Raw genomic sequence first — 24,964 nt, 5'->3', positions numbered from 1 at the left:
CTTGTTTCTGGAAACACTGGTGCAAATGTTTCTTTGTATTTTAGTTTAACCCTTTGTTGATGTCCTGTATATATGCTTTTTTTATGATGCTATGGACCCATGGGTCTGAAATAAACTTATATAATAGTAAAAGTATAGTACTGCAGTCTGACAGTCCTTCAGGGAGGTATTTTGCCAATCCTTAATAGACACTAATGATTCTGATGAGCAGTGATTCACAAAATGTATTTGCGACAGCGTAAATCGTCAAACTCAAGATTTGTGTTTGTACGTCTTTGCTTTCACTTTTACAGCACAGTACACACTGGGTAAGGAAGCACTATGCATCATGTTTTAATTATTCCAATAAGACTTATTCTCTGTGTTTTCTTTGTTAAACACTTATGGTTTGAATAAGTTTTACCTTGAGTAGTATGATATCTAGCAAGAACTGCATGAGTCATTAAATACACAAAGCTCGAGCTGAAAAAAAAAGAAATATTTTATTACATTGGAGGGACAAAAAAAATAAATCACATTTTCAAAGCATGAACTCAAACATGCATATTTGTACAGTAGTTTGCTATGCAGTATACTATACTATAAGTTAGTGTAATGCAATATGCTCATCAGAAAGAAAAAGATTCACAGACCTAACAGCGCCTTATGTTACATATGGAGATACATTTATTAATGTTCCGCTCATGGAGGACAAACCGCTTATTCACACACTACAATACCATTTTCTCATCCAGTCAAGTCATAAATAATATCAAAACAGGCAAATTCACAAACACTCAACCATGCATTTTTGTTCTCTAAAGGGACTGAAAGAGAGGTATTTTAATTGTCATTGTTTGAGATGAGCCAAATTAAAAAGGACAAACATCCCTGTGACTATCTTATTCTTTGAATTCTGAATCAAAGCCTCTCAGACTTGACTTTGAGTTGTAAATAATTCCCCCAAAATACAACAGCTTGCTCTAATTCAGGCTACTTGTCAGACAGCTGAAGGCACTTAAGGCGGAACTTCAAACAGAGAAAATAACAATCAAAAGGTCAATAAAAAAGCCTCTCAGTCAGTAGTGCCAACGCTTGTTTAAGACATAAAGTTCTTACATCTTGATAATGTCTCTAATTACAACTCAGAGATTACAAAATGTGAATGCGTTCCTGACAGGAAACTCTTAAGACTAGTGCTTGATTTTTCCAGACCATAGCAGGTAGACTGGATCAGATTTGAGTCAGCAAAGTCCAGTTCTTTGGCCCATTCATTTCTGTGTCTTCACCATGACAAATGTATACGTATACGTAAATGTATATGTGTCACTTCCATTGTGAAAGTCTTTGCTATGATCATCTACAGCAGCTTCTGATTGATGATTTCCCAAATCATTAACTTCCTGAAGAGAGGCATGTGGCACTGTCAAAAAAAAAGAGGTTAACGTTACAATCAATGTTAAAGTGGTAAGAAATGCATTAAAAAGTTTTACTTATGACGGTGAATAAAAGTAAATACCTGTTTAAAGTTGAAAGGTCTTCCTCTGGAGATATAGTCGGCATATTTACAGGCAAAAACACCACAGTCGCTGCCATTTCTCTGCTGAGGAATCTCCTTTGGGGGGGGGGGGGTAAGAAAAGCAGAAAAAAACATTACACACAGAAGAGTAAAGAAATGACCAGCTTAGCCATCACTTATCTCAGCTTAACTTACAGTGGCCCTCAAGCTGTCAACAGTCCATTTGGCGCTGTCCAGCTCTCTGCCTTTCTTTGCTCTGTGTTCCTCTTTAAGATAGAGTCTGGAACATGAGCACAACAATGCTGTTTAATATGCAGGAAGTTAGTGCAATATATGGAAAAGGCTTTTAAAATGTTAAGTTAACCAGGCTGATGAAGACTCACAGTAAAAGACTACAGATGTCATCGTGTCTCTGGCCCATCGAGTCATAAGACTTCACTGTCTTTGACTTCAAATCAATCACCTTGAATGAGAGAGAGAGAAAAGGAAACATGTTCAAACATGCAGTATAATTTAACCCCATTGGAGCTTGTCATGTTTAGTGGATGTAATCATGATTATATGACGTGAGAATTTTAAAATAATAAAATGACCAAGAAAGTTATTTCTTTTAAAAACACAAATTTTGTGCCAAAACTGCTCAAGGCATTGTATATCAAAAAGCCCTGCATGTCAAAAATATCCAATTTAAGGGTACATAAACGAGTGCATAGTCATTGTGGTTGTGACTCACAGCTAAAGCCCAGTGGACGCCCAGGTGCAGAGGGACCAAGATGAGGTCATAGAGGAAGAGGTCGACTGCTTTGGTCCAGCGCTTCACTGCAGCGTGTCCACCAGCCTGCCCGCCTCCTCCACCACGCAGCTTTGGGAAGAAGAAGGTGCTGAAGGTGTAGACTTTTAATCCGGCAGCTTCTCCGGCGCACCGTTCCATGACCAGGGAGAAGTAGAAATTTATCACCTTTTATTCAGAGGAAACAGAAGAACAATAAAAACAGGATTTAAAGTAAGTTGTTGTCTCTGTTGTTTTTGGCTTTCATTATGGAAATGGAAGGCATTCAACCTTAAATAATTAGAAAAATATATAATAAACTTAAATAAAGCATCACAATATTTAATCATAATTATAATTAAGATTAAGTACTGCCTGTTATTACATCATAAAAACAACTTAAGCATTAGCATACAAGCACAATAGTAAGAAGGATGTTCACGTGAGCATGCGGAGCATCTGTGGTATAAAACACATTTTGTGTTGCTAATATTAGAATACAGGCCATGCTACAATCTCTGTTACCATGGTGACTGGATGCAATAGCTGCTACTACCACAAAACAGAACTTGTCTGGTATTTCAAAAACCCACACACCGTTCACTGTTTCAAGCTTCAACACCACAGACAGATGCTAAGAAACACCTGCACTAGTGCAGTACTAGAAGAAGAGAAACTTCCATCATAAAATAAAATATTTTAAGCTCGCTAAAAGAAGTAAATAACATTACTGGTCATTGTAGAGTACCAACAGTAAACTCGGAAACCCCATAGCCGATGAAAGGCCTTCATGCCTTGAAGTGTACCGAAATAATTTGAATAAATGTTTTGGATAAATCTGTATCTTTGTTGACCACATGTCTGTAGTAAATTGTATTTCATTGACATTAATGACTTGTATGACAAAATAGAAATTAAATATGGTCTCTGTGTGTCTAAATTTGCTTCTAAAAAAATGCTCAAAACTGTCTTCAGACCCATACCTCATCGTTCAGCCAGCCGCCTTCCTGCAGCGTGGCCAAGTCTCTCTGTGTTATGCGTAGTTTGAAAGCCGCACTTAAAACAAGGTTGGGATCACTCTGAGCAAGAGCACGGCTCACCTCGGCTGCCATTTCCTACACAGAAAGACGATACACAAAATAAAATAAAATGAACTGTATCAACGCTTTCTTCAGTACAATGAGTACGCCGAACTCCGTACTCCTCACCTTTGTCAGACGAGGTATGTCCTCATCAGTGTGCCTTGCATGTGATATGTGTGATGTGTGCGTCTCGGGAACGCTGGCTGCAGGAGTTTCTCTGTCCACTAGATTGAGGCGGGTAGCGACTTCTGTAGAAAGGTCCAGCTCTGATGCTGGTTTCTGCTGCAACAGGGGTTAATGTTATAGATATGATATGTATGAGTTTCAGATCAGAATTATAACTTTATGAGAACCTTGTAATGATAAACAAGATAAATTAATACCTTTGTATATCTTACAGGCTGTGTGTCCTCAAAGGCTCGACTGAAGGTTTTACTAAAGGTCAAACTACTGCGCCTGGAGATGAAGTAACAAAGGGGTTGTATTATAAACAAAAATGATCGACATAGACAAAACAAATACATACATATGTATACAGACATACTACACTTACCTGTCTTTTATTGCAGGTGCATTCCTCCATGAAAACACACTTGGGGTAGCTGTGCAAAGAGAAGATGATACATTACAATTTGTTTATTTGAAAATAACCACCTGACCAAGTAAGTAACAAACCGCAAGTCTGAAAAAAGAGCATCACTGAAAACAACCCTTTCAGATACTCTAAGTGTCTTTATTATGTTTACTGCCATCTTACTTGTGTATCCCGTGTTCCTGGGCCCTGGATTAATAACTTTTCCTGGAGCACTAGTTATGGGATCACTCTGTAACAGTGTTGCACTGGGAGAAACACGAGAAAAGAGAAAAGTATTAAAGAGGACTGCTCAAACAAAGCGTGATGAAATGAATTATATGGGCATCACTCACTCTTGTGGTTTTGTCTGGTTAAAAGGTAGAGGTTGGCTTTTGCTGTATTTCTCTGTTACCATCTCCAGCAGACGCCTGTAGTGCTCCTTGTCGTTCTGCTTTATGGTCTAAAGTGAGAAACAAATAAATGGCCACTGACGCAGCAAAATATCACAGATCATAACACGTTGTGGATTCTCTTGATAATATAACTTCAAACAAATGTGCTCTGAAGTAGGGCTGTTGAAATTAATCATTTAATCGATGCATCGCGATGCAGACTAGACGATTAATGCACCAATGCAGGGACAGGAAGTAATCGATGCTGACGAGGGTTAGAAAAAAATGGATTTGTGACAGAAAACAACGTAAATTGAGCTCCTGTGCTTGCTGACTTTATGAGCAGAGTCAGCTGGTCCTGCACGCTCAGACCACAGTGCTCCGCTGCAGGCTGAAACGGCTTGACTCAGCGTCTCTTTAGCCGACCGCAGCACGGATTAGCGTCTTCATTACAGCTAAAGGTGTGTTTAAACTGATGCCTCGCTGTCACGGTGACTCGTGATCAAGTGATGCGGCTGTAAACACAGTTGACTTCCGACACAGCGTCATCGAGAATCACCGCTAATAAGTGCACCTCCGCTAAAGCTGCGTTCGTTAGATGATAAACACTTTCTATTTCCAACAAGTTCTTCGAAATAAAAGTCCCTGGCCTATCTGAAGTTGAAGTGCTTTTAATGTGAAACATCCATATCAGGAAATGGGGTGTTTACAGCAGTAGCAACTTAACAAAACTCGCCTGAAATAAAAAAGGAAAGAAACAAAACTAACCCTGAACAAAGCTCACAGCTAAAGACTACAACATCCTGAGAAGAGAACACACAGAGACTTAAAAACATCTTTCTCTCTTATAATAAACTAAACACACAGAGACTTAAAAACATCTTTCTCTCTTATAATAAACTAAACACACAGTGACTTAAAAACATCTTTCTCTCTTATAATAAACTAAACACACAAACACTTATAACCTATACTGTAGGCTACCTATATAATGTATTAATTTTAACTTACAATGTAAAGATATTGATAATGACATTGTTGTCTAAATCACTTTTTAAATTACACAAAAGGAGTTCATATTTATAAGACTGTTTGTCTCTGTTTATGAAAAAGTTATGTTAAGTTTATGTGCAGTAATATAGAAAATTGAGGATGAATCGTGACGCATCGTGATATCGAATCGAATCGTTGACTGGATAATCATAATCGAATCGTAAGACCAGTGAAGATGCACAGCTCTACTCTGAAGGCTGAAAGTGGTTAACGGTCTCAGCTGACTGAAGGAGGTGTTGACTGTTTGCTGTTCAAGAACTCAAAACAAGGAGAAGAATTGCAGCAACAAATCCAAAGCATTAAGAATCATGACTACCTCATGTGTAGTTAGTCTACAGTAAAGTAGTGACAGACTTATTTTTACAGTGCAAAGCGCTCAGAGTGTGTTTGAGAGATTGGATAAAACTGGTGAATTGAATATTTTACCTCTTCCACAGTGAGACTGGGCTTGTAGCAGCGTTGGTGTCCAAAGCCATTGCAGACTGGATCAGGGTTAGCAGTTCCCACCCTAAGAGCAGGTCTGGAGGGCAGCAGCTGGAGGGAGCCCCTCCTCTCCCGGTCCATTACCCTGTCGGGGAGCCCTACAGACAGGCCGGCTCCACTGGATTTAGAAAGATTATGTACATTAGGAAGTGTCGATTTTCAAATAGTGACTCTGGAGGTATTGTGGTACTATCGGTTATTTTTACAGTGAAATGAATTGAGAAGAACATGCCTGTATTTCCTCATTAAAGGAGGTGGGGAGCTCTGGAAGGGATTCTTCCCATCCTTTTCATTTATTCCACCCACTGGTTTATCTGTAGAGAAAAAACTAAAATCAACCAAGTGACAAAGAAAGTACACAACTGAGAACTACACAGGAAAGGGAGTGAATTATAGATCATTGTTTTCCTGCAGTGAAAGCCAGGCTCACTTACTCATTCTCCACTCAGAACTGTTCAGCCATGAGGTGTGGAGTTCATCTATCCCCATCAGAGTGACAGGCTGGATCAACAGAGGAAACGCAAGTAATTACAGATGGAGAATTAAAATCATACATGTAACTCCAGAGAATAAAAAAAGCTATGTAGTAAGGTTTAAGTGGTCATTGTAGTGTAACCCAAACATTGACTAAGCTCACACACTGAAGTGTCTGTCCAGTCTTCATAGGAACATGTCTAAGACTGTATCCTAAATGAAACTTATTCAATACGAAATCTATCAAAATTAAAAACCACGTCGCACAAGAACAGAAGAACAGGGAGGAATCCAATCACTGCCTTGTCCCTCTTTAAGTATTGGCCTGCAAAACCTTTTCTTAGATGTTTGTAGACAAATGTAACTGAGCCAAAAGTTTAGCAAATGTTTCTGTAGATGTATTTAACTATATGCAAGGCATATCTTTACAATAGTCTGAGAGTTATGTCAAGAAGCATTTACATGTCAAGTCTGAACATTGTCAATAACAATATTTGAAGTGTACTGGGCATTACAGTAGCTATGCATCAATGTGTGCATTAAGCTGTCATCTCCATGAATCACACTTGTGTGGTGTTGGAAGTTAAAGTACAAACCTGTGTCTCTTCATACTGTCTGGGCTTCTCACAACTGGTGATCAGAGGGTTTCTTAGCCTGAGCAGACCTGCTACCCCGGCTACCGTCTTCTTCACAAAGCTAATAACTACATCTGACACAGAGGAAACCACAAAATCAGAATCCATCTCCCTTTGTGTAGGACTTGGACAATAATTAAGTTTTTTTTTTTGTTATCAAACAAACCTCGCCTGCGCCTCTTCACCTCTACTGGGTCCCTCTGGCACACACTGTCTGCAACATCAACACTGTAACAGGAGAAACGTGGTTTGAGTTTGAAGATACAAACCATATAAAATGTCAACAACAATTTTTATGAATTATGGACTTGTTCATGAAATACCAAATAGAGTTAGGGTTAACCCTAACCCCACAACAAAGACTGAACAAAGTAAAAGTCATAAAGACAGGCTTTGATGCAAGTCTTGTTAAATTAGACTGCATTCCTATGGGCTAGTTGGTATTCGGGTTATCAAGGATTAATTACGGGAAAAAAATTAATTTAACTAGAAAACAGAAATAATTATGTACATTTAAAAGAGAGAGAGAGAAAGAGAGAGAGAAAAAAAGAGAGAGAGAAAGAGAGAAAGAGAGAGAGAAAGACTAAGAGAAAAAGAGAGAAAGAGAAAGAGAAAAAGAGAGAAAGAGAGAGCGAGAGAAAGAGATGGAGAGAGAAAGAGAAAAAAGAGAGAAAGAGAAAAAAGAGAGAGAGAGAAAGAGAGGGAGAGAGAAAGAGAGAAAGAAAGAGAAAAGAGAGAGAAAGAGAAAGAGAGAGAGAAAGAGAGAGAAAGAGAAAAAGAGAGAAAGAAAGAGAGAAAGAGAAAAAGAGAGAAAGAGAGAAAAAGAGAGAAAGAGAGAGAAAGGGAAAAAGAGAGAGGGATAATTAACGTTAATCTACCGTTAATTTAACGTTAACTATCAAATACTGAACGTTGAGTTTTAGCTAATAACGAAAACTGCTTTAGCAAGAAAACATAAACATAAACATAAACATAAACATAAACATAAACATAAACAATACCATTCCATTGATTAACTATGAGGCTAAAAACCGGGTTCAGTGAATTCAGCTGATACGACTTCAAACATACAAAATAACTGTGGAACAGCAAACCTCTGGTAGTTCCGTTTCGCCGGTCTGCCGTGACTCTCCTGCGGCTCTGCTCCCGCTCTCACGGCAGGTAGCGTGGGTACTGCCTCGCCAACGTTACCTTTCCCGGGCCACTCGGAGGGGTTTTGCCCCGAAACGGACTCAAACAGCGACGAGATTCCGTCAACTATCCATCCATACATCCCAGACAAATACGAGTAAATGGTACCGGGGTGTTCTACGCGGTCCAGGGCTGTTTGACAAACCGATAAGATGTCGAACAAACGATCTACGACACAGACAGCGCTCTGTTGACTTAGCTTACCGTTAGCAGCGCGGCGCTGGAATACGGAGGACGTCGTGCGTCACACCGCTTTGACGTTTGTACGTGCGTTGGTTTTGTGTATCCACTAAAAAATGGGCGGGCGGAGTTTCCACAATACAGAATGAATGTTTAACAAGGAGTTCTAGAACGATCCGAAGCGGCACCTCGAAGAGGATACAAACAAACGCAACTCTCACTGAGAGGTTAAAGAGCGACAGTCGCAAAACAGAAGCGTTTGCTGCTACGCGGCTCACATGTCAATTTTGTTACATAATAATAGTCAACATCCCAGTAACTAAATCTATGCTTCTCAAGAAGACAAACACAGTAATACAAAACGAAGTTAAAGAAAAAAATTATTAAATAAAGACATGAATAAATAAAGATAATTATTAAATTGTATTAAACTGTAAATGTCCCCATTGTGGGATAAATAAAGGATTATCTTATCTTACTATTCACATTACTGTACATCAGGGAGTAAGTACTATACTTAATATGTATGTTATATTAACACTTTATTAAATGTTTTATGGAAACCTGTATTGAAATGTTTAACATTCCCTCGTTTTTCCTCAATATCTTTTGTGCCGCCTCACAATCACAATATTATCTTCATATCTCCAACTTCTCCTGAGGAATCTATTTCCAACCAAGTAGCTTACACTCGTCGGTGTAGTTAAGCTCGTTGAATTTTATTTATAGTGCTCAGTATAAATGGTTGGTTTCATAAATGATCAGTTACTGTACTCACAAAAACAGTATGAACTGTATAAAGACCAAAATGCAAAGAAAAATGACCCATCAGTTTAATGGATGTCCACTCAATTCTGTGTAAAGGCATTGAATATATTTAGAAATAAGAGTTAAGTTAAAAAAAATAAAAATAGTTTTGTATCATCTCAGATTTCAACTGTCTTGAATTTTGTCATGTGGCGGTAAATAGTGATGTCAATAAAGGTTATTTAAAATCTTCGACTTAATACTTTAACCTCATCATGCCTTACTCCATCCACTGTATATCTAGGCTTTAGATGGGATAAGAGTAATTATATAACTCACTAAAAAGGGAAATGAGCAAACATCTAACTCATCAGGAGTCACTTTATGCTTGAGTGATTATCCCATTAAGGAAAAGTCTTTACTTAAAATAATAAATGGAAGAAAAGGTGTGTGAGAATGTGAACAGTGCAACATGTCCGTCATGTTCTCTTTGTGTTAAACAAACAGCAGACAACATTCAAATATGGTTTGTATCTTTTACTTGCATTGTGAAAAAGTGAGATACTCTAAACACAGTTAGATTATGAGCTGCCATGAAAGTTTAGTTTGTACATACACACATTATAAAAATTAAAAATATTTATCAACTTTATGGAAGAAACAGAGAAAATACAAAACAACAACATACAGTTCACCTTTATGCAATCACTAAATATATTTATCAATGAATTAGTTAAAACCAGTGCAAATTGAGACACGTGTGCAATGGACGTCTGTTGTATTTACATAGAACGAAAGGTTATAAAATATTCTTAGAAAAATATGCTAAGTATTTATTATGAAAAAACATTTGTTCTTCAACATATAAAGGGTGTCCTTCAAAATACTTCAGTACAGAGAATAGAAAAGATACAGTAGTAAAATAATTTATGTACCTTTAAAAAAAGAATCACACGTCAGGAAATTCAACACGTGACGCATCTTTCTAAGAAATTTAAATTAACATCTCTAAAATTTCTACATGGATTTAAGGCATGGACAGTGTTGAACAATATGTAGATGGGAGACTTTCATCTTTTCAGTCGTCCAACTACTTTGGGTCAGTCTGGAGAACCGATGAACCTGATGGGACACAAACAAAACGAAAAGGTGAATATTATCATTTTTTACATGATAGAAATAAATACTTACATTTTAGTTCAAATACAACGACACAGGTGATGGTCTTACATTCAGAAAGGCACTTACGCATTTTTAAAAGGGCATTTTCTTAAAAATAAAATCTGTCAGACATACAAGTCCTGAGATAAAAGAAAACAAGAGATTTTTCATCAGACATTTGAATGCTGACAGAATTAATCATTTTCGGTGTATTTCTGCTGCTCCACTGAAATAAGCCTGACCACTGTTAATAATTTAACAGTAAAAGTGGTAGAGAAATGTCAACAAAACATCCTTTATCATCATCAGATAAATTATTGATGCCTGGAAAACCATACATTTTAAAAACGCTCCTACACACACACACACACACACACACACACACACACACACACACACACACACACACACACACACACACACACTTTGTTTGCTTATATGTGTGAGACCATCTACAAATACTATAAACAATTTGATCAAAGCATTCGACAGACCTTTTATTCCAAACTACCTTCTCCTACCATGAACATAGATCCTGTTTTCTTTAGTTAATGTCTGTATATGAGCGTAATATAATCCATTACAATGAATACAGTAAATTAGAATGAATAGCTTAAATCAGACACTGAATGATTAAACCAATCAGAGTAAAGTGTGACACTATGAAATGACCGGCTTTAAACAAGTCTGCATGGCATGTACATTCCAGTCCAGAGTTTTGCCACCTCCACTTCAGTGCACCCTGTGACCCCAGCACCCATCCTAAGAATCGACTTGTGCTGCTTTATTGGTGGAGTGAGTCGGTTACACTCACACTCACCTGGACCATTCAGGTAAAGGGGCGACAAGCAGCTCAGGTACAGCCACGTCCTATTCTCCTGCAGCCAGCGCTGCCGATAACCAATCATATGAGGGGAACAGGCTGACTGTATCCTCCTTTCCTCTTTAGGGGGTGGGGCTAAATGAGTCTTGCTTACTATGTTGGGAGATGACAGAGCACACAGTTTTTTATGGGAGTAATAACACACTGTTTATCACTACGGGTGTCAACACAAGAAAGGTTTTTATTGATTTATTGTAATGAACTCTCTTCATATTTTTCTGTTTTGATTTCTCAGACACATGGAGATAACGCTTCCTGAAAAATAAGAGACCAAATTTGGTGACGTGCAACTAATGCTGGGATCAGACTACACAACACATTTGTCTTGATAGTGTCAGGTCAGACATTCAAAAAGAAATCATTTGTGCCCTGACTTGGTTGATAGACATTAGACTCACCCTACCTACACAAAAAAAAAAATCTATGTTTTTGTCAGAGAACGAGTTTGATAAATGAAAGTGAAGTTGTGCTCTTTCCTTCCTTCCACTCAATAAAAGATGGTGAGTGTGCAGCGGGTGATGTCATAACAACATGATGAATTCCATTAGTCTTCACTTTGCTATTCTCTCAAAGCTGCTCTCAGGGGGAAATGTCAGAACATTTGATGGAAGTTGACAGATTACGGCCATATCCGATTGATTTTGTTTGGTCTGATCTTGGCCCCCAGTGCCCTGTAACATCACCAAGTGGGACATATCTCACTGTTTTTCTACTTTGGAGCTCCCAACACGAGAAGTTGGGCTTGATAAATTTACCCCTTTGTGGCTTCCTTCACTAGTGTATTACTTTTAATGTGACTGCACACTCAGAGTCCTGCATTCTAGAGCAAATCAAACATCAAATATTATTAACACAAATGTGTCTTTTGTAGTTTGCAAGTAAGCAAAGTGCAGTTATTTAACAATAACCCAGTTTTTTTTTTTTTTTAAACCCAGTGTTTCAATCGTGCACCAAACTGTTGGCAGTTGAGGGGAAAAAAAGCTCCACCTTTGTGAATTCAACTCTTTATTTATTAATGCTGCTCACCTGGCTTTGCTCCAACCAACCGTTCCTGGACTTTCTCTAGATGTTGGATAAACGTTCCTCCTGAAAGTCCCGAGGCCAGACTGGTGCTGGAGTACGACCTAAGGTGAGAACAATTATTTAGATTGTACGGTGGAACATTTCAGCAAAGACTTGTCTACTTGAATCTTTGTGAAGACGGGCTCTGACCTGTTGTGTAACCTGAAGGGGGATTTGGTGGGTGGGACGAGGGAAGACGTCGCGTCTCTGTGGACGGCACTGCTGTCTCTGTCTGGTGGCGAGTCAGAAATCAGTCTGTGGTGCTGCTGCCTTAAAACTTCAGCTTTAGGCCCTGTAAGAGACGCTGAGATTTTAAATACGCCCAATCAAATTGTAGACAAACAGTCAAGTGATGCATGTTACTGTAATATGTGTTAACTGAGCTGACCTGAGGCATGCCCATTACAAATCCCAGACGTAGATAATCTTCTGATCGCTTTGTTCCACTTCCTGGTCAGGAACCTCATCCTGAAAATAAAGTGTTTGTTTACTCTTTCACACTCGCATAAAGCCAAGAAACTTTAATCTTTAACTCTTGGTACACCTTACCTCGAGACAGCTATGACCACTCGTACAGCAGCTCTGAAACGTCCGAGGGGTCTGCGCTGGGAGGAGAGGGGGGGTGACGGCCGTGCCCCCATGTGGGCGATTAGACACAGTGTGGCCTGCTCGCACTCCTGGAAACCTCCCAACAGCAGCAGCAGGTAACGCTTCTGGTACACCAGAGCTTTCCTGAAGCTCTCGGCACGCAGGTAACGCTCATACAAACGCTGCACCTGCAGAACAATAGAAATGGAGTTTATTTGTATCAGTGGTGATTGAAGTCGGCCCCTCGGAAATTGAATGGGTCCAATTCTTTTTTTGAGAAATTGTAGTCAAAGAATTGGTATATTATATGGTTATATCTAACAGATATATTCACGTTATGTTCAGGCAATAAAATAGTTAAATTCCAATTCTCAAAAGTTGAATAGAAAAAGAAGCAGGAAATACAGCTGCAATAGTTTGTTGTCCAGAATTATGTTTTATCTTTGACTTCTGTGGCATTTTGAAAACTTTTACTTTCACTGCGTACTTGGAAAATACTCTTCTTTTTTTACACTATGTTTTTGTTTATGTCATTTCAGCAAGTCGCCTGTACAGCATGAGTGGTGACAATGTGAGGTTAATAATCACTACGAAGTTTGTATCCTTAATTGATTAAATTAAGTCTGTGGTGACTGTCTAGTTATAATAGCACCCAGGATCTCGTCTGCACTGATACGTTACGCAGAGGGTTGACACAGCGGTGCTCTGATGGGACAGTTTCTTTTGCTGATGTCTTAAAACACTTAAAGCAAACTTAACGTTATAACCTGTCTGAATGTACTTCAGTAGAACTTTTGAAAAACAACTTAAACTTGAATGACAATCTTTAGTAAGGCGATCCCAAAGTAATTAATTTCAAAACAAATCTGCGTCTGTGTTTATGAGTGCACTTGCATTGCTTACTGACCTTGCCGTTGCTGATCACATCATTCAAAGGCCTGTTTTCAGTTTCTGTAGTGACCTTGGCGAGCTCGTTCTCTGTGCGCCGCAGCTCTCGCTCCAGGAAGGTGAGTCTGTGTTTGAGGGTCGCTCTCTCCTGACTGAGTGATGTCACACGCTCGGTCAGCTCCAAGTTCTCCTCCAACAACCTTTCCAGCATTTGAGGTGACGAAGGTGTCTGCGTTGAAAATAGAAAACACACTGTTTTACAACCCTTCTGTAAAGTTAACAACAGCACATTTCAGCGGTTGTAGCATAACGCCAGGATTCTGGTTTCACTGCTTCAGCATATCTATAACCTATTTAACACTCACAGAAATAATCCCTTGTGTACCTGCTTGTTTGGTTGTGTGTTGCCTTTCTGGAAGTTGCTCTGTGAGGATGCAGCCTTGTGTTGCTGCCCTGTGGCTCGTCCAGACAGCCTCTGAGCAGCCATCTCTCTCTCCTCTCTTTGCAGCTCTGACAAAGTGTGCTGTAGCTCCTGCATGCGCTGCTGGTCCTGTTGCCTCAACAACTCCAGCTCACACTGAAATCAGACATGTTTGTAAGGAAATGTGTTTGATTGCATCCTTAAGCATATCTTAAATTAGAGGATCAAAAGATTGTAGAACTGTGATGAGAGTAAGTACCAGTTTGTTATTGGTCGTCTCCTGCCGTCTCTCCCTCTCCATCTGCTCCTGCCTTCCTTTCCTCCTCTCTCTCTCCCACTTCTCCTCCCACTCCCTCTCTTTGTCCTTCAGCAGTCGCAGTCTCTCCTTCAGCTCTCCCAGCTCCACCCCTTGGCGTCTAGTCTGCTCCCGCTCTGCCTCTAAAGCACGACCGGCTTCCTGCTTCTGATCTCTCAAGGTGTCAATCGCGACACGCTGTCGGACGGCGGCCTCCTGCTCCTTCTGCAGCTCCTCCCTCCTGAGCCTGTCCTTCTCTTCCCATCTCCTCCTGCTCTGCAGCAGCTCGGATCTCAGTTTGTCCGCCACGGCAGCCAGCTCCTCCCCCTGCCTGCGCTCCTGCTCAAGCTGGGCGCGCAGGTCAGAGATGAACTTCCTGTCTCTGGCTTCGTCGGCCTCGTGTCTGCGGCTGAGTTCGTCCACCTGCCTGGAGCAGCGGCCTCTCTCTTCATCCAGCCTCCTGTGAGCATCTGAGAGCTTAGACTGAACCTCTGCGAGGCGAGACTCCGCTTCAGTCAGCAGGAGTTCAAGACGAGTCTTTTCTTGCAGGTTCAGCTTTTGTTGGTTCGCAGAACTCTGGCGTCCGTCTTCTAGCTCCTTATGGGTGTCGTCCAGGCGTTTCTCCAGCAGCACACTTCGAGACTGTTCAATCTGAAGCTCCTTCCTGAGGTTGCTCCAGGCCACCTTCTCCTGGTCCACCTGACCCCTCAGAGCCATGACCTCTGACCTCTGCTGCTCAGAGGATACTTTTGCAGCCTGGAGGAGGAAGAAGAGAGGGGGGGGGGGGTCATCATTCAAAGTTTAAAAAGGGCAACACTCTTTGAATTCTTCACATTGTATGATATTTAAAACATGGTGGAAGCAGTGTAGAAGAATCAGGTATGTTTGTTTTTCTTTTATACGGTTAGGTGTTCCACTTTACTTTTCACTGCACAATGCCACCCTAACATGAATTCAACTCAACTCTTCTGCCTTAATGTTCTGAATTAAAAAGTATCAGCCTTCCTATTAAGCCATCTGTTATAAAGTTAGAGAATGTGTTTGTCATAGTCTGGTTTTATGTTACATCCATGATAAAGAAGAGGAGAAGAATACATTTATGTCTTTATGTCTTCAAAGAGGAAGTCAGAGCAGGAAAATGGTGAGTGGGACATAACTCTGTTATTAATGGATTTTGTGCTATTTTGACTTGACTACTTGACCTAGAATTTCCATCAGGTTCACTTTGGAAAGGATGTTTGGTATGCTTATCATCTTACCTCTCTCCTTTCCTCCTCCTCTCTGTCCTTTTGGAGACTCACATCTCTCTCCTGCTTCAGCTGCTGTTGAAGCTCTTGCACTCGGCTCTGCTCCCTCCTCAGTGCTTCCTCACCTTCTTCGACAGCCAGCCTGTAGAAAAGCACATTTTTTTAAAACTTGTGTTCATCACTTTGTGTTGCGTGGAAAAAAAACATTTGTGCAGTTTGAAGTAAAAATAGTAGCTTTAAATAAGTGGTTAGTAAGAAATGTTCCCCCTTATGTTGTATATTCTTTTTTTATTTATTGATGCTGAATAGGCAGTTAAATGTTTGCAGCACTTGAGTAAATGATTTGTTAAGTGCTGATATTGGACGTGTCATATACCTGAGAGACTGTATTTTGTTCTTCTGTTCTTGCTGAGTGTCATGAGCACATTTCAGGTGTTTCTGGCTCTCCTCAAGCTCCGCCCTCAGCTGATATTCAACCTGTCCATCAGCCCGGAGCTGATCTCTCTGCCAGTCGTCGTCTCCCCTGAACTCAGGCTGTGGGAGAAAAGGAGGAATGTGATCAGCGACTAACAGTAAATAAAAAACAGATATTTACAAAGAATCGTAAACCAAAATGGGAAATAACGTCCCTTAACTTAACATCATATTATACTCAAATTCTGGGAATATTATGGCGTCCTGCCACTGAACTTGTTTTTCCTTTCAGTTAATGATTGTGCACATACTTGTGAGTGTCTCTGAGCCATCCGACAGAGCAGCTCTCTGAGAGCGATAACAGTGTCCTGCAGCGCCCTCTTCTCCTGCTGCCAGCTCATTGGAGGGTTGAAGGACGATTTGTCACGGGGGTCCAGTGGAGTGGAGCTTTCTTCAGTGTAATGCTGTTGTGTCTGACTCATTGAAAACGCTTTCAGGTCTGAGACTTGAGGCAGGTTTGAGGAAGCGGCCCGACGCTGGGACAGTGTGAGAATTCGGCAGCTCTCTTGATAGACTTTCTTCAACAGAGCCTGCAGAAAGATGGAGAAAGAAACTGAGTCAATTTAGCTTTACTGAAGAAAAATAGAATAACTAGCTTAGCTTCAAGTAAGAAATGAAACCTACCTGAAGTTCAGGTGACAACAGGTCATCGCTGTAGCTCATACTGCCTGCTGCACTGTCTGTGTTAGCTGTGGGGTTAATTCCTCTGCAGCGGAGATACTCCACAAACTGAGCATCCAACCGTTCGGTCTGTTCCAGCTCCACTCGCAGCCTCGCACCCAACTCTGAACTCACATCTGAAACACCGAAGAAGAGACAAGTATAAAATACAAGCAGGAGTGAATAATTTTCTCATCCAAACCAACCATGCATGGATCAAACTGAAACACCATTGCAGTGGGGACATGTAACTGGTGAATATTAATATTAGTCTGCTGCTACTTACTGCTGCCATATCCATCACTGGCCCATTCTGGAGCTGACATGGAGGAGGTGGAGCCAAGAGGAGATGGAGGTGCTGTTAGGTCAAGTCCTTCCAACTCACGCACCTGAGAGAAAGAGATTGAAACAAATGTCAACAGCGTCTTCACACCAAGAATCTCATTACAAAACACCCTAAAAGTACCACATAAGGGGGGTGCGGGACTGTTTACCTTGTCAGTGTCCATTGAGTCGACCATGGAGAAGTTGTCCGACATGGAGCCGGGGGAGTGGGTGCTCTGTGTGACTGGATCGGGTGTGATGGTCCTGGAGAGCGGAGGCTCCATGACGACCCTGGGTGAGAGTTTGACAGGAGGGATATCCAGACCCGTGCTGTTCAGAGCGCTGATCTCAGACAGACGAGAGCCGAGGACTGAGGTGTGGAACCGCTCTGGGATTCTGTCTTCGGAGCATTCGTGCCTCCTCAAAACCTCAGGTGAGCTCAGCGACGCCTCGACACTCACGCCATCCTCGAAAGCTGTGTGAGAAATGTCTGAGAGGAGAAGAAAATAAAATGTATTATAAAAGGCGTGCTTCTTTTCGTGGATAGAATCAACCGAAAAGGATTCCTTACAGAGCACTATTGAGCTGTTTTACAATGAGTAGGTCTCTGCTCCATCCTACTAACGGCTCTACTTTCAGGTGATGTCAACACAAACAAGGATGCTGCAATGCACCCGCAAGGACAGGGAAGAAAAAGACTGCCGGTTGGTAAGCATCACTAGACTTAAAGTAGTTTAAAAATCAGACGTGCATGTTTTAAAAAGAAGAAAATATAAGTCATGTTTTAGCCCTCTGGGATCAACTCAACAAGTAGTCATGAGTAAATACAACTTTTCTTTATTTAACATTAAACTACAAGGCTAAAAGAGAGAGTCTGTGTAGTCTTGATAGATTTTTATTGTCCTGTAATTCGATAATCCAATTTCCTCTCTGGGGTTAATATAGTACTCGAACTCCGTTGTTACTTGTTATGTGATAAAAGTGCAAAACTATACAGATTAAGGCTCGTGATCATTTCGATCATTAACCACAAATAATCATATTCTTTCTTTCAACATTTTACGATTAACTAATACATACATAGAAATAGAACACACCTGACAAAGGTTCAGAGGGATGGAAACGTTGTGATTTCTTTTGTAATAAATTGGTGATGCCTAGCCAGAGAAGTGTGCAGGATTCTTTCTTTTCAATGTGAAAGTTTGATGTCCTACACCCCTACTTCATAAAAAAGTTAGTGTGCGAACACCTCCTTTAATAAGCCTGACTAATAAAAACTACAATAACCCATTATCCTGGAACCAAGTGATGTCTGCAAGCTGCATTTTTTTTGTCCAAAGAGAGAGAGAGAGAGGAGAGAAAAGCAGCATACAGTATATTCGTGTTCAAGAAACTACAATCATTTTAAATTTAATATTTTTCCTTGATAAGAGACCTGAACTGAAAAGTTGTTAACAATCCCTGTTCTTATAATGACCTGACGTCCTAAAAATAAAAAAGGCACAAAAATCATTATATTCCACATTGCTGTTCTGAAGCAGCTCTTCAGTCAATCGATAAAATAAGCTCAAGCAGTGCTGAAATTCAATCCTGACATCGTCTCCTAGAATAAGATTACATAATGTGATGTCAAGTTTAACTAGATTTAATTTATGTAATAAGATTACCTACGCAGACTGAAGCTTTGCATTGGGACAGTGCAGATTTGGAAAACACAACAGAAAGGGGGATGTCTAACAACGATCAAGTGTTTACCTTTCTGATGGTATCCCTGTTGTTGTTGATGTAGAGTTTGCTGCTGCTGACAGTGATGCCTGAGCTGCTGTAGTTCTCTCTGCTGATAGGCCAGCTCCTCTTCCTGTACAGCCAGGTCCTCTTGTAGACGTCGCAGCTCTGCCTTCAGATGCTGATTATCGGTATCCAGGTCGACTAGGGCACGGTCTTTGGTCTGATGGGTGGAAATGAGTAACATAAAACAAACAAGACATTGGTTCAAAATGTCAAATACAAGTTTGATAAAATCAGTTTTTGCTATTATTGTTTTCATATATTCCCACCTGTCCTTCCACATGTAGTTTCTCAGCTCTTTCTGTGCTGGTACTCAGACCCTGTTTCACTGCGGTCAGCTCCGCCCTCTGAGCCTGATGCTCAGCCTTCAGCCTGGCGAGCTCAGTCTCCTTCTGTCTCAAGGCAGCGTCTGCTTTAGCCAGAGTCAGCTCAGCATGCGTCTGACACAAAGAAAAACATTCTTACAGAGCGGCCAGAATCACAAAGTGCATTTCTATAAAAATCCATGCATTATTGTTTAAAGTTCAGATTGTCCTGAATAATGAAAAAAATACAAAGCGTGTTGTTTATAAAAAAGCAACAATAGATTTGAAGTGCAGTTTAATGCTCCAAGGATTATTGTCTGTTGTCTAAGTCTACTGCTATTAGCCTCTTAAGTCCACTCTAACAACATTAGCTTAATTTGCTAACCAAAAAGAAAAACAAGAACTCGTCAAAAAACAGCTCAAGACTGCAAAGACAAGAAGCAGCGCTAAAGGAGCATTACAGCCTGCAAGCATTCTTTATAGCAATCAAAACTTGTCCTCCTTACCACATCCTGTCAAGATGGAACGTAAAGCAATGAAAAGATAAATAAAGTGCATCAGAGCTTCACAAACAACAGCCAACACAGATTGTCTTTCTTTCTTCCTCATTTTAACGTAACTTCCCCTGCATTAGTCAGATTCTGCTGTCTCAGGAGCGACGCTGTGGTGACGTGTTACGGCCCCTAACTGTAACCAGATGTGAGCTCGCCTGCAAAAAAACAGCAGCAAGTTCTTTCCTGTCTGGTCTGGGTATGGGGCCTGTCAAAGCAGGTTGAGGTTTTAAAAAAAATAAAAAATACTCTATAAAAATACTATAGCATAGGCTGTAAAAAAAAAAAGCAACGTTAGACTAATTAAGGAGGCCGTTTGGGAAGTCAAGGGAAGCTTAAGCTAACCACCCGCTAACCTCAAATTGATTGATATGAATTTAGGTGGTGGGGAAAAAACATTCCTGTTCCTCAGCAGAAACATGTTGCAAACAAGAGTAATGTGAAAACATGAAGAATAGCAGATAGACATGAAAACTGTGAGCCATAGGTTATACTGTATGTTTGTTTTTTAACTGTATTGTAATCAAAATACTGAATAGGATTGGACAGCTGAAGAATGTCAACCCGTACTCTCTCCTCCCAAAGGGCAGAGATTGGATTCAAACCCACAACCACTACAGTGAGGACTATAGCCTCTGTACATAGGGAGCCCCCCCCTTCAATACTGAACAATGGTATTGCATATTTTTCTTATATAGTCCAGGCTAGTGTTGTAGTCGAGACCACGCTAACCGGGACCAAGACATCTGGAGACCAGAGTGCTCCGAGACCTTCTCATCACAGTGATGACGTCGAAAAATAGCAGTGGTGGTCTCGATTTTAAAATCCGGAGTACGCCCAGTCTGCGACAGAGACAAGACTCGAGACAGGTCTTGTTGAGACCAAGACTGATTTCAAGTACTACAACACTAGTCCAGGCCTTATACCAGGTAAGATAATTTAAAAGACAGTATCTTAAAATCAAGGTCTGTTTTGCCTAGTTTGTAAAATATTAAATAAACACCATCAAAATCTTATCTAATTAAAGATTGTATATTCCTGGCACTAATTTACATTCTCAAGAGGCCTATCATTCAGCTGCAGTTATGGTTAACATTTGCGCCAGGGATTGACCTCTTTACAGTGAAAACCAAATAGTTGACTCACCAACACCTCCTTTTGAGCGTCTTCTTGACTTGTTTCCCTCTCATTGAGCTGAAATGTCAGGTTCTGGATGCAGGCTCTCATCGAGGTCACCTCCTGTCTGAGCCTTTCGATTTCCTCCTGGAGCTGCCTCTCCCTCCTCCTCAGCACCTCACATTCTGCAGACAGCTCTTCCGTCGCAGTCTCGAGGGTTTTAACCTTCATCCTCTCTTCAGCGACCAGCTCCTCAAAGTCCACTACCTCAGCTCGTACCTCCTGGACTTGTCTCTCCAGAGTGAGGCTGGTTTCTCTCAGGGCTTCCGTTTCAATATTCAGCTCCTGCTTCTTTGTTTTTAGAGCTGTGATTTCCCTCATGCTGTCCTGTTGTTTAGTTTGGAGTTCCAAAATCAGAGCGCTGAGCTGGGCGTTCTTCTCATTCATGGTGCTCATCTCTTTGGCTTGACTTTGAGAGCCGTCCCTCTCCTCCTCTGATAGTTTCCTCTTCTCCGTTTCATCTTCCATGCAGGATCTGAGTTTCTGCAGGTCGGCCTCTTTAGCAGCGAGCAGTTCTTGGAGTTTATCAGCTCTGTCCCACTCAGCTTTCAGCCTCTTCCCAAACTCCTCTCCGTGCCCTCTGTACTCTTCCTCCTGAGTGAGCAGCAGTCGCTCAAGTCCATCCTTTTCTGCAACTGCAGTGTCCAGCTGACTCTGAAGGGCTTTGAGGCGAGATCTAAGGGGACGAGACGTGGTAGCGCGAGTCAGGCTGAGCTCCTGCTTCAGGCTACTCGGCCCTCCCCTTCTCTCTTGGATCGGGTAGTGACGAGGCTCTGGGCTGGGAGCGGGCGAGGGGTTGATGCTGTCGCCGTCCTGAGAGTCGCTGACTTCATGCAGGATGGGTCCTAATGTGGCGAGCTCTGCCTGCAGTGTGCTGATGACCTCATGAAGGCGCTCCTCTTCTTCCTGTTTGTCCTCGCGCACCCTCACAATCTCAGACTTAAGGTGCTCCACCTGCGAGCGCAAATCCTCAAGCTCAGCCTCCAAAACCTTTTTGTAGAAAAGATCAGAAAAATTAATCAAGACACTGAAACGTGTAATTACAGCCTCATTAAATATCGACAACATCAGCGCTCTCCACATGTAATCTGTGTGCAATAATTCGAAGGGGTTGAAAGTAAATAATTACATTTAATCAAGTTACTATAATTTCATAGTTTTTAAGTTTTTAAGTAGTTTAAAAAATACTTAAATACATTCTGAGATCCAGATGATGGGCTGATGTTTAGCACATGACAGCCAGGTCGTTCTTACCTTGTTGTCCCTGGTGCTCTCCAGATCCTGTTCCAGTCTTTGGATCTCATTGTTGAGGTGGTCAATCTCCTCATTTTTCTCCTGCAGTAATGCAGAGGGGAGGGTCACTTCCTCGGCCTCCTCCAACTCTCTTTGTTCATCTTCCTCCTCTTTGAGGATGGTGAGAGTAGACACGCTCTCCTGCAGGCAGAGAATTATATAACACTTTCAAGTTTTCATTTTCACTTATAAAGATTCTCTCTCTTCTTTTGCTTTCCTTTATGTTGTTCTCTTTTAGGGAGAGAATGAGAGCAACAGACAATATTCACACAAAGAACATGATGAAGGTCTTTTAAATACAAGAGGGAAAAAAAGAACACTTAAACAAAAGCTTAAATGACACTGTGTTGGTATTCATGATAGGAACTAAGATGTCTGGTCTTCAGGGTTTTATTTTGAAGCATTTCCTTGTTTTCAACTAATGTTTCAACCACAGCATCCACATTATTAAGCAAGCTTTACAAAAATATGAAATACTGTACACCAGGTCATTCATTTTTTAATGCTAGGTTATTGGTTTTCATCAATACTTCCTTATGTGTAATGTACAAGCTAGCAACAAACAGTATTTGTTGCAGATAAGATAACGTTCTGGCTTGAAGAAGTATGACTCACTTTCAGGGCAGCAATTTGTTCTTGAAGCTCGGTGACATGAGCTGCATTCTGATTGGTCAATAGCTCCAGCTGTAGTGTGAGGTGTTTAAGCTCTACCTCTTTGATGCTCAAGTCACTCTGCACCTTCTCCAGCTGGCTAAGCAGGACCTCGCCCTAAAAAATGATACCATGGTTAATAAAATTAAAACATTTCAATAGTGTTATTCAGTGGGTTAAAATATTCAACTTTCAAATATTAAAAGTCCCAATTTGAAAGGTTAAGCACATGCACAAAACAAACACATTTGTGGCTGTGGGGTCAAATTCTTCTATAACCAGTGTTCACTTATCAGCCAAAATAATGCCAGCTACCAGACACCAGCGTTGCATAAAATCCTACTGACCTCTTGTTCTTTGCTCTGTAGGCTCTGCTGAGCCGTGTCCAGGGCATCCCTCAGCTCCTGGGTGGGGTCACGGGTGTTGTCATGGTAACAGTGTCTTGTCTCATCCAGTTTGGACTGCAGGGCAGAGATTTGAAGCCTGTTTGACAACTGCTGCTGCTCCAGGGCCTGCTTATCCTGACAAAAACAAGTACATTTATGAGAATAAGATAAGCCCTGCTGCACTCTGTTATCAGAATTTATTACATTTCTTTTTATAAACAGGACACAGTCAAATCTGTTTTGTTTTTTCTCTTACTTGTGACAGCTCTTGTTCTCTTAATCTTGCTCTGTGGAGCTCTTGTTCCAGGTGACTGACAGATCTGGTACTCTCGGCGCTGTTAAGCAGGGCTTGTTCAAGCTCTCTGATTCGCCCGGCTAGCTTGTCTATCTCCTCATTGCGCTCTGCAAGGTCCCGCTGGGCCTGCTGACTGGCAGCGAGCAAGGATGCATGGTCCTCCGTCTTGTCTTTGATCATAGCCTGCAGACTCTCCACCTACAGAGAGAAAGAGAGGAAACAACTTTAGACATGTTTTTAGAGAATTCAGTAGCAGAAAGGGATTTAGGAATGGAAAGCTACATGATATGTAGATAAACAAGCCATTCTGGATCTGCAGCCGCTGGTACCAAACAATGAAGTTAAGCCATTCCAGAGAGCAGAGACATGGAGGTGCAAGACAAATGAAGCAGATGAATATTTAAAAAAAAACATGCAATGAAATTGGAATGAATGTAGAAGGCATGGCAAAGCACATATCAGCACTAAGAACTAATCTATGGATGATTGCACAGAAGTAATGATGGACGGTACACACACCATGCACAAGAGTCAGAGGAGCAAAGAGGAGGATGCTAGTTAGATTTCATACCTGTAGAACCAAGTCCTCAAACTACAGCAATCCACACGGCGCAGGGATAAACACATGGCATAAGTCAGGCTCATCAGCGAACAAACAATGCATTCATCACCTCAACCCTTTTTAATGGATACTATGTCAACTTGAGTTAACTGTTACAAAATCCCATTTGCAATGCTTCAAACATAAAACACACCAAAAGCACACACACCGCAAACAAGATGCATCTTCACATAAAAATAGAGTTATCTTCTACGATGCTGTCTTGTTGAGAAATATATTCCAGGGCTCACCCGGTGTCCCTTGTTATCCACGCCGGCTGGGTGCCTGAGTTGGGCCTCCAGCCTTCTGATCTCCTGCTGGAACTCGTCTCTCTCATGTTCGCGCTCCACGGCTTGCTCCTATGTGCACGGGAACAAATGATGTGAAAGATGGTGACCACTACATTAAGCAGCAACATGGAAATATTGTCTCAGATATACTCTTTAAACCCTGGTAAAAAAAACAAGATCACTATAGTAATTTTAATAGTGAATGAAAGGGACAAGCAAGGAAGAACTCAGCATTATCTTCAAATAGGGATTTTTACATTCTTCAGGTTACTCTTCTGTGTTAAAATTCACCTCTATAAACTGCCGGTCGTGTTTCAGCTGTTTCTCGAGGGCTTGGACTCGCTGGTGGAGGTCCTCCGTGTGAGTCTTATGGTGCTGCTCTGTCTCCAGCTCCTTTGTCTCCTGATCTTCCAACTCTCTCTCCAGGGCCCTGAGGCGCAGGGACAGAGAGCTGTGGTCCTTCTCCGCTTGCCGCTGCAAGTCCAGACGATCCTGAGCCAGACGCTCCGTCTCTTGCAGAAGAGCTAGAAATGTAAAAGAGGATGTA

General features: G+C 41.2%; 2 protein-coding genes across 6 annotated transcripts in view; both read right to left on the bottom strand.

The window, feature by feature from the left end:
- Positions 1-457: 457 nt before the first annotated feature.
- On the bottom strand, positions 458-8,388 carry senp2 (SUMO specific peptidase 2). Of its 2 annotated transcripts, none has more exons than XM_061062851.1 (17): positions 8,055-8,388; positions 7,127-7,188; positions 6,922-7,034; positions 6,286-6,352; positions 6,084-6,165; positions 5,795-5,969; positions 4,277-4,383; positions 4,107-4,189; positions 3,903-3,951; positions 3,733-3,805; positions 3,476-3,631; positions 3,251-3,382; positions 2,232-2,456; positions 1,882-1,961; positions 1,694-1,778; positions 1,499-1,594; positions 458-1,402 (listed from the first exon to the last, which is right to left on the bottom strand). In XM_061062851.1, the coding sequence occupies exons 1-17, from the start codon at positions 8,231-8,233 to the stop codon at positions 1,340-1,342; spliced, it is 1,827 nt and encodes a 608-aa protein (XP_060918834.1). In that variant the 5' UTR covers positions 8,234-8,388; the 3' UTR covers positions 458-1,339. The 2 variants fall into 2 exon arrangements, with proteins under 2 accessions (XP_060918834.1, XP_060918835.1); XM_061062852.1 differs by having other exon boundaries at positions 3,476-3,628.
- Positions 8,389-9,600: 1,212 nt separating this feature from the next.
- The window catches only part of pcnt (pericentrin), a 39,727-nt gene continuing 24,363 nt past the window's right edge, over positions 9,601-24,964 (bottom strand). For 2 of the 4 annotated variants that reach the window (XM_061062255.1, XM_061062253.1), the window contains 24 exons: positions 24,709-24,941; positions 24,379-24,486; positions 24,098-24,118; positions 23,488-23,724; positions 23,193-23,366; positions 22,810-22,962; positions 22,156-22,335; positions 20,872-21,891; positions 19,139-19,309; positions 18,837-19,029; positions 17,252-17,571; positions 17,044-17,146; positions 16,722-16,894; positions 16,349-16,627; positions 16,000-16,157; positions 15,636-15,765; positions 14,341-15,132; positions 14,046-14,237; positions 13,680-13,889; positions 12,734-12,960; positions 12,573-12,652; positions 12,335-12,476; positions 12,149-12,246; positions 9,601-10,200 (listed from right to left, as the gene is read on the bottom strand). In XM_061062255.1, the coding sequence (XP_060918238.1) occupies positions 10,169-10,200; positions 12,149-12,246; positions 12,335-12,476; positions 12,573-12,652; positions 12,734-12,960; positions 13,680-13,889; positions 14,046-14,237; positions 14,341-15,132; positions 15,636-15,765; positions 16,000-16,157; positions 16,349-16,627; positions 16,722-16,894; positions 17,044-17,146; positions 17,252-17,571; positions 18,837-19,029; positions 19,139-19,309; positions 20,872-21,891; positions 22,156-22,335; positions 22,810-22,962; positions 23,193-23,366; positions 23,488-23,724; positions 24,098-24,118; positions 24,379-24,486; positions 24,709-24,941 (5,426 nt within the window). In that variant the 3' untranslated portion in view covers positions 9,601-10,168. The remainder of the gene's footprint in view (positions 10,201-12,148; positions 12,247-12,334; positions 12,477-12,572; positions 12,653-12,733; positions 12,961-13,679; positions 13,890-14,045; positions 14,238-14,340; positions 15,133-15,635; positions 15,766-15,999; positions 16,158-16,348; positions 16,628-16,721; positions 16,895-17,043; positions 17,147-17,251; positions 17,572-18,836; positions 19,030-19,138; positions 19,310-20,871; positions 21,892-22,155; positions 22,336-22,809; positions 22,963-23,192; positions 23,367-23,487; positions 23,725-24,097; positions 24,119-24,378; positions 24,487-24,708; positions 24,942-24,964) is intronic. The other 2 variants (XM_061062256.1, XM_061062254.1) reach the window with 1 other exon arrangement.

Source organism: Labrus mixtus, chromosome 18 (genome assembly GCF_963584025.1).
Source record: "Labrus mixtus chromosome 18, fLabMix1.1, whole genome shotgun sequence".
NCBI classification, from domain to species: domain Eukaryota; kingdom Metazoa; phylum Chordata; class Actinopteri; order Labriformes; family Labridae; genus Labrus; species Labrus mixtus.
Note: the sequence above shows the minus strand (reverse complement) of the source record. Positions and strands in the feature narration are given on the sequence as shown.

Excerpts from the sequence above, each read along its gene's own strand:
- senp2 (XM_061062851.1), bottom strand. The coding sequence starts at position 8,233 with ATGTATGGATGGATAGTTGACGGAATCTCGTCGCTGTTTGAGTCCGTT. Across the intron at positions 6,353-6,921 it reads GACAGTATGAAGAGACACAG|CCTGTCACTCTGATGGGGAT; the intron begins GTTTGTACTTTA and ends CTGTTGATCCAG. Across the intron at positions 5,970-6,083 it reads CCTTTAATGAGGAAATACAG|TGGAGCCGGCCTGTCTGTAG; the intron begins GCATGTTCTTCT and ends TTCTAAATCCAG.